At 43.8% G+C, this 11,333-nt stretch overlaps 1 protein-coding gene across 1 annotated transcript; it reads right to left on the bottom strand.

The window, feature by feature from the left end:
• Nucleotides 1-1,564: 1,564 nt before the first annotated feature.
• On the bottom strand, nucleotides 1,565-11,088 carry HSD17B11 (hydroxysteroid 17-beta dehydrogenase 11). Its single transcript, XM_081207364.1, has 7 exons — nucleotides 10,832-11,088; nucleotides 6,285-6,392; nucleotides 5,900-6,031; nucleotides 4,213-4,319; nucleotides 2,881-3,018; nucleotides 2,001-2,117; nucleotides 1,565-1,819 (listed from the first exon to the last, which is right to left on the bottom strand). The coding sequence occupies exons 1-7, from the start codon at nucleotides 11,039-11,041 to the stop codon at nucleotides 1,729-1,731; spliced, it is 903 nt and encodes a 300-aa protein (XP_081063490.1). The 5' UTR covers nucleotides 11,042-11,088; the 3' UTR covers nucleotides 1,565-1,728.
• Nucleotides 11,089-11,333: the final 245 nt, after the last annotated feature.

Raw genomic sequence — 11,333 nt, 5'->3', positions numbered from 1 at the left:
TCACTCATGCGATCCTTTGTTTTGTGCCTGGAAAATGCATGTCACAATCGCAAGTAATTTAGTATTTCCTGCTGAGATTACATGCAAACAGATTACATGAAGTGTATCTGGCTGATTTTACCCATTCCTGGATGTTTCTCTCCCATCGAAACCAACCTTTGCCACTAGTATTACCATTAGCATGGCGTCAGTCATTGCCCCTGTAATTACTGCCGTTATCAGTGAATTGTACTTTCTACTTGCATGTCAAGTTAATATTGCCCTGCCATTGCTTAATTAATTCTATGGCATTGCCAGCTAAACATTTGAATTGCAGATATATCATGATTTGTGAAATAAGGGTGGAACTATGTAGAGTCGAACAGTAGGGCTGGGCGATACCTAGTTTTCAACACCATGATATATCACCAGCTAAACGTCACAATAGACTTGTATATCACAATGTCTGAAATAAGGATGGAGCTATGTAGAGGCATTGGCTGGCCTCACGGTTTCCCCCACATTGTGATTTTTGCATAGTGTATACACGCACACACCATGATTCACAATATATTGCCAGGTCAAAAATTATGAAACCAGTATCACAATATGGATTTCAAACCAGTTTTGGATGATATATTGATATATCACCCAGCCCTTGTGGAGACATGGCAATAGCAAAGCCTGGATAGCTCAGCTGGTGCTGGTAACACCAAGGTTGCAGGTTCGATCCCTGTGTAGGACAGCTGCATTGCAGCCAATTGGACTAGATGATCCTCAGGGTCCTCTTGTTTAGTCATGTCCGACTCTTCGTGACCCCATGGATCAGAGCACGCCAGGCACTCCTGTCTTCCACTGCCTCCCGCAGTTTGGTCAAACTCATGCTGGTAGCTTCAAGAACACTATCCAACCATCTCATCCTCTGTCGTCCCCTTATCCTTGTGCCCTCCGTCTTTCCCAGCATCTCCTTGTGCCCTCCATCTTTCCCCTTCTCCTTGTGCCCTCCATCTTTCCCAGCATCTCCCTGTGCCCTCCATCTTTCCCAGCATCTCCTTGTGCCCTCCATCTTTCCCCTTCTCCTTGTGCTCTCCATCTTTCCCCTTCTCCTTGTGCCGTCCATCTTTCCCAGCATCTCCTTGTGCCCTCCATCTTTCCCCTTCTCCTTGTGCCCTCCATCTTTCCCAGCTTCTCCTTGTGCCCTCCATCTTCCCCCTTCTCCTTGTGCCCTCCATCTTTCCCAGCATCAGGGTCTCCATCTTTCCCAGCATCAGGGTCCTCTACAATTCTATAATTCTATGATTGTATGGCTGTGGTGTTGCTGCTGCTTACTAAAAAGGAAGAGAGGCAAGGGAACTGCAAGGGGGAGCTGCACAGGCACACCGCCAGTGGAACTGGCTCTGCCAGTACACCCACACAGTCACAAACTTGCTACCAGCTCATCGCTCTTCCTCCTCGAAAGCAGCAAGAAGCTTCTAGGGCTGCCTTGCTGCATCTCTGCCTTAATGGATGAGCTGCTCCCGTAAGGTGGCATATAAACGTAAAGAATGGAAGAAAGTACGTGATTGCAACATACCAAGAAGCAATATACACACCAAGATACTGTGCTTTTAATATATTTGGGATGGGAAGTTCAGGGGATTCCATCTGCAGGTTACAGACAAGGTGTTACATAATTTACCCTTTGCCTGGCATTAATCAGACACCTGAATAATGGATTCATATACACCCCAAGTGAAGGCATCGCTTAATCTAATGTTCTTTCCCCTTGCTTCCAACAACTGCATCGAATTTCACGTTTGTGAACTTGTTCAAAGCCACCAAGGCGCGCTCGGGTAAGATTCTGCAAAGAAAATAGAAGCATCAAGTTACAACCGTCACAGAAGCTCAGAATTCTTTTAGATACAGGTACTTGACTTTGGTTGCCTGTTTTTTGCTGATGTTGTTTTGACCACAAGGCATGTTTTTAACCCAAATAACAACTCGGAAATTCATTGCTCCTTTCCTACGTGCACCCCATATACCTTTCCAGCAGCAAGCGGAATTTCACAATTGAAGGAACGAAAATCATGTTTTGATTGCAAAGAATTCCATTGATGAGTTTCTTCGCAACTACATCAGGCTCCAGAATAGGCGACAACCTGCGGTTAAAGGAAAACACTCACTAAAATGTTGCCAGAAACATGGATATGGGGCAATTTGAGATTAGCTATAGCAACATTGTTATAATAATTGACAGAATGTTTCTTAAATGTTGTTAACTCTCTGCAATCCCTCCAAAAGTCTACAGTGGTACCTCAGGTTAAGTATTTAATTCGTTCTGGAGGTCCGTTCTTAACCTGAAACTGTTCTTAACCTGAAGCACTACTTTAGCTAATGGGGCCTCCCGCTGCCGCCACGCTGCCAGAGCACGGTTTCTGTTCTCATCCTCAAGCAAAGTTCTTAACCTGAAGCACTATTTCTGGGTTAGCGGCGTCTGTAACCTGAAGCGTATGTAACCCGAGGAGCACTGTAATGGTTTCCTTTGTTGCTAGCCCATGAAATTAATCCCATAATGTCAGTGACCAACAGGACCCTGAAGAGTGTGGAGCGGAGGCAGGGGACCAGGAAAGTGATCCAGGAGAAGGAACCAATGATTTTATGGGGTTTGATGCCACCTGCGAGGCAGGAGCCAGGGGTGGGGGTGGGGGGAGTCAGCGCAGTCTGAGACAGAGGAAGGCGTACTACATGTGGTGGTGAAAGAATAAGAATCTGTTCAGCCAACAGATATGTCAGTAGACTATGGTGACCAGATTGTTTTCCAATGAATCCGGAGACTGTTATTCATGTTTTTCTTGAACAGGAGCAGCTGTTTCAAAAGGGGATTTATTTTTTAAAAAGGAAAAGAGCCTTCTCATTACCTACCTTGATTTTGGATTTTTAATAAAGCCAGTGTTAATAAACACTGGACAAAGGCATGAGGTTTTTATCCCATCCTTTCCCAAAGCAGACAGTTCTTGAGTCAGACTTTTGTGAAACCCAACAGCAGCAAACTTGCTTGAGCTAAGGGGAAGAGGAGATTTGGGAGATCTTTGAAAACATTTCTTAGCTATTAATATTATTATTTATTAATCACCGTCTACACAACCATTTCAAGATGTTGGACAATAAAAGCAGAAAAAAACAGTTAATAGTACACACACAAAAAGCTGATACATTTAATACAACTTCTTAAAAAATGACACTCATAGCAAAGAGATATTTGTCCACCTGGGGAAGTCCTGAAAATACTTTTTGACAAGAAACCCCATTGAATTCAGTGGGACTGACTTCTGAGTAGGGATTTGGATCAGTGTTCTGTACCGTTCAGAAGAAAAATGTATCCAGTTGTGGGTGCCTAGAATCAAAGAGTTTTAAGGGATCCCAAGTGTCATCTAGTCCAGCCCCCCTGCAATGTAGGAATATCTCAATGCCTGTGACATCTCAACAGGAATACTATTCCACAGAACAGGGGCAGTCACACTAAAAGCCCTGCTACAGTAGAGATCTTTGGAACTTGCCGGAGAAATGTTCCCACAGACATCGATTGGGTGTGTAAGGGATAAGGGAGTCTCTCAGGTAACCCAGTCCTGAGCTGTAAAGGACCTTATCTATTAGTACTAACACCATGAACTTGACCCAGGAGCAGATTGATATACATTACCCAATGTATGTGCAACATGCAAGCTTTCAAAATATAGCCGCTGTCAATGAATTGCTAAGACAGATAATACTAGAGAATTAGTAACAAACTTACAGAAAATAAATCACTTATAATTGACCAAAGTTCTTCACAACACTTAAACTGATTTCAGTGGGTTTACCCTGAATATGCCTTTGTTGGATATCACCCACAAGGAAAGACATAGTGATAACAGCAAGAACATTTATTGAACTACAGAACTAGACAACAGGGGCAAAGCAACTGCTTATATACATTTCTGAAGGTCTAGGCCACTCCTACTCCCAACGTGATTGGCTGGCTAAACTTCCAAGCTGCGAATCATAAGTCAGAGTTTAAGGGCCAATGGCAGAGGCCCAAATCCTGAAATGTCCTGTGATTGGATATCATGTATCGAATCAGAACACAGGGGCTGAGAATCCTTAGCCCAGACTCAAGCTCAGGCAAACACAGACCACGGAAGACGTAACAATTTTATTCTAGACTAATTCTAGAGCATTCTTTGGTACGAACAGAAATGTTTCTATTACACTCACCAATAAGACACTATAAAAGGGACTGTCAGATGCCCACCAGCTGATGCAACAGTGACAATATGGCCATGGTTCTTTGCCATCATTGCTGGCAGGAATGCTTTTGTTGTCTTGAAGTTTGAAAAGAAGGGGGAAGACTTTGTTAGATTCCCACATATGTAGTATTTCCTTTTGCTATATTACTGTTTGTTTATATGCTGCTTTTTGGCCTAAAGAGCATATTATCGCAAGTGAAATATCCAATAAAAATGCAACAGAAATCAAATATTTCAACGCTCCCCTCAACCACAAATACCCCGTAATCACGCTGGATGCAAGTTCATGAACCACATCCACACTTTACCTAGAGTTCCATGTCTTGCTTGGAAGACGAGTTCACTCACTCCGTCCACAAACAAACCTGTTCAGGTTTACTCCCACACCCCATCAGCTGCCCCAGTTTCTAAGCTAGGAGGAAGCTCATCCACAACCATTTGCCCATGGTGAGTTTCTGCACCCTTGTCACACCCTGATGGAGTGCCTCAAACAGAACTTCCCCATTGGGGCTGGTCCGCAGTGGCACGCCACCATCAGATGCTACGGATCTGACATGGCAAGAAAAGGAAGGAAGCATCTTCATTCTCTTTGCTGGAGATGCTCTATGACATTAACCTTGAGCACCAAATAGGAGCTACGCTGATCGCCCAAGGTCTTTATAGAATCATAGAACTGTAGAGTTGGAGAAGACCTTCAGATCAAGAGTCTCATGCTCTACCAGCTGAGCTATCCCAACGGTCTATGAAGAATGAATTTTAAACCCAGGCAATGGCTACTTCCTTGCATGCGCTGCTTGCAAGGCATTTTCTGCCTAGGGTTTTTGGGGTGGAAGAGACAGTCATTCCCCCTTAAAACAGTTTGCTTTTGAAAATATGTTTGCTTTTGGGAAAAGGGGTGTAGCTTGATGATTTTGATGACCAGCTCGGTGTCGGCCTCCAAACGAATAGATTCCCTCCGTAGAAATCAGCTTAAGTTATGGCAAAGTGTGTATCAACCATAATATTTAGCATTTAAATAACAGCAGTGCATTGGTCATGGTTTAGTTTGGATTATCAGGTATAACTGTAGCAGTGTATTAGTACTTTTTAACGTATTAGGCTGGCCTCGACCAGAGCCAGGGCTTTTTCAGCCGTGGCCCCGATCTGGTGGAACGCTCTGTCACAAGAGACTAGGGCCCTGCGGGACTTGACATCTTTCCGCAGGGCCTGCAAGACAGAGCTGCTCCACCAGGCCTTTGGCCAAGGCATAGTCTGACCCCCTCTCTCCTTCTGTAATCCTCATAGAACTCTAGCCATTAATTTGATTCTGAACTGATTTTAGAATGTATTTTAATTAATTGACTGTGTGATTCTATGTCCACTCTGCTATTTTTACTTGCTGTTAGCCGCCGCTCTGAGCCCGGCTTTGGCCGGGGAGGGCGGGATATAAACTAATAATAATAATAATAATAATAATAATAATAATAATAATAATAATAATAATTATCAACATCAGGGGGGATGCAGAGGTACGCATACCCCTAAACATTTTGTGAATCTAAGTTCAGCCTCATTGAAGGGCAGTATTTCAATATGAGTAGGACAATGAGAGTACCCCTAAACATTTTTTTTAATAGAGAAAAAGCACCAATTAGCAGTACCGTAACAATATTTACCCAGTGATGAGCGAGCACGTTGACCTCAAACGTTTTCTGTATTTGCTTGTCCTGGGTGGAAAGGAGATCTGCTGTTGCTATCACACCGGCATTATTCACTAAAATACTGACATCTCCTATGTCTCTTTTCACCTTTAAAATGTGACAAACGAGAAGAGCAGCCGGGATTAGATTTACAGTCACAGAATCCAGAGGCAGGCAATACCTTTATTATAGGACTAAACAAAATATCGCAAAATAGTGAGGAAGTCTTTGAGTACTCCAGAGCTCTTCAGGCTGGATATAACATAAATGGGAGGGGGATGAGAGAAAGGGGGGGCACACACAAAAACAAACAAACAAACAAACAAACAAACAAACAAACGTTGCCGCTTTCAGGTCTCACCTTCTCTGCAGCACTGTAGATTTCCTCTCTGACGCTGCAGTCCACAACAGAGGCATGAACTGTGGCTCCCAGATTTCTGCACTCTTCAGCTGTTTCCTCAACGCCATGCTATGCCACGCAGAAAGGGAGAAAAATGGCTCATTTCCTTGCATTCTGTACATAACTGAGTGTCTAGCTAGGATCTGGGAGACCAGAATTCAAAGGCCCACGTAGCCCATGATATGACCTTGGGCCAGTCACTTCCTTTCAGGGGCAAAATCATGTACGCCATGGGTAGGCAAACTAAGGCCCCGGCGCCGGATCTGGCCGAATCGCCTTCTAAATCCGGTCTGCCGACAGTCTGGAAATCAGTGTGTTTTTACATGTGTCCTTTTATTTAAAATGCATCTCTGGGTTATTTGTGGGGCATAGGAATTCATTCATCCCTCCCCTTCAAAATATAGTCTGACCCCCCCCCCAAGGTCTGAGGGACAGTGGACCGGCCCCCTGCTGAAAAGGTTTGCTGACCCCCGATACGTCATCACAGACGGAAGGTGGTATATACGGAATACTACATAAGTTAACTATACACAGAAGGGAAAGGTTTAAAACGGGGCCAGGAAACCTGTGGCCTTCCACATCAACAACTCCCATCATTCCTGGCCATTGGCCAAGCTATCTGGGGATGATAGGAACTGGAGTCCAACGGCAGCTGTGAGGGGCACAGGTTCCTCACCTCTGGTTTATTAAGAGCAGGGTCTTAGCCCAAGACCCTATCCAAATACACAACCTCAGAATACACAACATAGCAAAGAGATGAGCATATTCAGAGTGCTTTCCCTTTAGTATCAAGTAACCACACTTCATCCATGCACATCTGAGCTTAGAGGTCTCCCACATTGCCACTAGCCGTAGAGTACAAAAATCACACCTGGCTCCTTCCATCTTTTGCTTATTATTATTATTATTATTATTATTATTATTATTATTATTATTATTATATTTGTATACTGCCCTACATCACAGGTCCACCTAGACCTATGGCAGGGGCTGGTATACTGGCCCTGTCTCTGTCCTCCAAGTGGGGATAGCTTGACCACTCCGATAAAACCCAGGAATTGATCACTCAGTTTTCGGATTAGAGTTTTGGCTGATTGTTATGTACTGAGTTGAATAGGATCCAAACTGCAGCAGTCTGATTGGTCCTAGAACAATAGGATCCAAATTGCAGCAGTCTGATTGGTCCTAGAACAATAGGATTCAGAATGCAGCAGTCTGATTGGTCCAAGAACAATGCAGCAGTATGATTGGTTGGCAGGAACCACCCAATCATGCTCCAGATATAAGTGAATCCACAACCTGATTGGCTTACAGTAGAATTCCAGAATTATCCAATCATGTGCAGCCCATTGTGTAAATAATGTATATAAAGCAGATACTTTGAGGGGACTTTCATTCATTCCTCCTCACCACTATGAGCTGAATAAAGAGCATGAAATCACTTTGCGACTCTGAGTATATTTCACTGATGCACATAGAGATGGGGTCCATTTGGATGGGCCATCTCCACATGGATAGCAGAGATAGGCACAGCCTCTTGCCAGGCACCTGGGTCTGTCAAGCCTCCATTTTAGTTTCCCACAATGCCCCACAGTAAGACCATGTCTGGTGCTCCGGGACACGGTGGGAAGTTAAAATGTCAGGTACCAGCCATTCTTGCAGTGCGGTCACCATCACCAGGTAACCTCGAGGAGTGCCACTGTTGTGAAATGGTGCCTCTACTCTGGGATACTGTGTGTGTGAGGAAGAAGATGGCTGCCCTCAGGCACCTAGTCCATGGGGGCAACCATCTTTTCCTCTTCTTTTACAATTACTCAGTAAGAGACAGCATGTTGTAATGTACTGCTACTGCCAAAGGATATTTATTCAAAAAATTTCAGCAAACATGGCAAGCACTGAATTTTATAAAGCGCCCAGAAAATGAAGGAACAAATGAACAAACTAGGGATGTAAGGAGGCATCTCAGCCTGCGTTTGTTGCAATCAGTGCTGTTTCCATTTCTGTACAGTTCGGCTTTTGCTACATTACTCATCTTGCTATCCGCTATGGCCGAAACGAACAGTTAATTACAGACCCTCCAAGTGTCCTTATTTTCCAGGGATGTCCCTGATTTAGAGAAGCCGTCCCGGTTTCTGATTTGATCCCCAAATGTCCCGCTTTTCCTTAGGATGTTCCTCTTTTCATTGGATAAGTGTTGGAGGGTATGGAGGTGTCCAATCCCCGAGCTGTCTGAAGCAGCCTTTCTCAACCTTGGTCCCCAGATGTTGTTGGACTACAACTCCCATCATCCCTAGCTAGAAGGACCAGCAGCCAGGGATGATGGGAGTTGTAGTCCAACAACATCTGGCGGCCCAAGTTGAGAAAGGCTGGGTAATCCTGTATAGGGAAGGGTTTTTTTAATGTTTAATTATGCTTTTACATATGTTGGAAGCTGCCCAGAGTGGCTGGGCCACCTCAAGTAAGATGTGTGGGGTATAAATAGTAAAATTATCAACATGGAATGGGATGTCCCTACTTTCATTGGAGAAATGTTGGAGGGTATGTAATTATGCTGTTAAATTCAATGTGTTGCAATAGAAGGGAAACATCAAAAACAGTGCAGAAACTAATGTAACTAGTTATGTAATGCTCATGGACCTAAACCCCCTACAATGGTAGCAAATCCTACTTGTATTCAGTTGCATTATTTCCATTCCTGTCAGTTTTGTTTCCGGTTCTGGCAGAATTCTCTAACATCTCTACCTCAAACCACCTCACCAAAAGGTTAATCATGAAATGTAAGTTTTAACAAACTATGTACACTCCACATATCAACATTCTGATCTGAGCATGTTACTTCAGATACGGACATTTAGTCTCAATTTTGGAGTGAACTTAAATACTCACTTATGCCTAACTAGACCAGCCTGGGGCAAGTGTGTAGCTTTATTTTATTTATTTACTTGTAGTGTTTATATCCTATCTGTCATCTGCAATAGGAGAAAACCCAGCTACACAACTCTGATTATCTCCCCCTCTCACTCTATTCAAAACATGTCTGAGTCTGACAATTGACAAAGGGGTAGTATTCAAATATTTCACCTTCAAACCTTTTTAGTAATGAGAACGAGGGCTTTGTTGCCAGCACTGCATCCGCAGAGTCAGAAACTTTATAGTGAACATAAATCCAAACCATTTTAAGACATAAAAGAAAAAGTGGCTCAACTTCCATCTTGCCTTTCTAAATCATCTATTTCCCACAGTGCTTCTTGTTAAAGAAAGGGAGGTGTCCGATGCATGGTTGACCTACGAAGAAATATCTCAGGACCACAATACTGCAAGGACCACCTCTTTCCATATGAATCTATCCAGACCCCGAGATCTTCTTCTGAGGCCCTTCTTCATGTGCCTCCTCCTCAAGAGGTCCGGAGGGTGGCAACATGAGAACGGGGCCTTCTCTGCAGTGGCTCCCTGTCTGTGGAATGCTCTCCTCAGGGAAGTTCACCTGGTGACTTCATTATACACCTTTAGGCACCAGGCAAAAACATTCCTTTTTAACCAGAGCTTTGGTTGATCTGATTGACATCCTATGCCCTTTTAAAATGTGGCTCTTTTTTGGATGTGTGTGTGTGTGTGTGTGTGTGTGTGTGTTTTATTGGGTTGTTGTTTTTATTCTGATTATACATATTGTGGTTTTTATGTTGATCTTTTCTGTGAACTGCCCTGAGACCTCTGGGTCTAGGGCGGTATGTAAATTCAATAAATAATAACAAAACAACAACAACAATAATCTGCCCAATGCTGCAAAAGAGTATTGAGAGCTGCCATTGTAGATTTTACTCCATCTTCCCATACAAAGATCAGAAGCTACCATTATAAGCAAACACGGAGTGCAGCCCTAGGCATATTTGCGTGCCAAGGCTCCATGGCTGCCTCGTTCCTGGAAGGATAAATAACTAGACAGTACACAGTATTTTAGTTTTATGGGATTAAATAGGGCCACAACTTTGTAGGTTACAGATGTGTAGGTTTAGGCCATAGGCATTGAGGTAAGTCACCACAAATATCACTCCAGCCCATCTGCTGGAAGTATCTCCAAGAGTGAAGCCAACCTATGACCCATGTCAAATCAGGGCATCCCCCAAGTGGTTCCCTTCAGAGGAGTGGAAAGGCCCTAGCCCCCATCTGGGCGTCAGAAAGGAGCCATCCCTTCCGGATCCTTTTAACAGGATACCCTTACCTGTCAAAAGGGTGGCAGGCAGCAATCCAGCTGGTCATATACCAATCCTGGGAGCATCCCTGTGGCCTGCCCGCAAATCCGCCTGCCTGCCGCAGAAGGGCAAATGGACTTAATGAAGGAGCACAGTACATCCCACTGAAGTCAATGGAGTTTCTTTCCAGGAAAACATGAGCAGGACTGACTGCAAATGATTCTAAGAACCCAGGAAGCCTGCTAGCCATTATTTCCACACACCAGCATTTACCATTCCCATTCGTTATAGGGTTTCAAATGGGGAGCTATTTTGTACCTTGTTTAGATCCCAGAGCACCAGTTTGCTCTGCCGTTTGGCAAATTCATAGGCAGTGAGTCTTCCGATGCCGTGTCCCGCTCCAGTGATAAGCACAATCTCACCACTGACAGATTTTCTTTTTGCAGGAATAACAAGTTTCACACAAGCTTCCAGGTACGAATAGATTATAATGCCTACGAGCCACAGGAGTTCCAGTATGAGATTCATTTTAATTCCTCCTCCTCGTCTGTGACTTAGCTGACAGCTGGGAGGACTTTGTAATACAACAGGCTATTCATTTACTAAGTTGTGTGTGTGTGTGTGTGTTTAATAGTGATGAACAGGGGGGGGGGACACACCCAGTTGCTTAGAAGGATGCAATTTCTATATTAGCAATTAACCTGTGTGATTATATATTGCACACTATTGTAAGCAAACCTGTTCGTTAAACTAGATTGCAGATGGTCACAGATCTTAGTTGTTTGTGGGTTTTATATTTAGTTGAGTAGTAATAATAATA

The sequence above is a fragment of the Podarcis bocagei genome, assembly GCF_964188305.1.
Source record: "Podarcis bocagei genome assembly, chromosome: 9".
Taxonomy (NCBI): domain Eukaryota; kingdom Metazoa; phylum Chordata; class Lepidosauria; order Squamata; family Lacertidae; genus Podarcis; species Podarcis bocagei.
This window is presented reverse-complemented; position numbering and strand designations above follow the sequence as displayed.

Bases quoted from the DNA above. Each gene is read 5' to 3' on its own strand.
- HSD17B11 (XM_081207364.1), bottom strand. From the start codon at position 11,041: ATGAATCTCATACTGGAACTCCTGTGGCTCGTAGGCATTATAATCTAT. The intron at 4,320-5,899 runs GTAAATATTGTT...TCAAACTTCAAG, and splicing joins ACGTGCTCGCTCATCACTGG to ACAACAAAAGCATTCCTGCC. The intron at 1,820-2,000 runs GTATATGGGGTG...TTTTCTTTGCAG, and splicing joins TTCCGCTTGCTGCTGGAAAG to AATCTTACCCGAGCGCGCCT.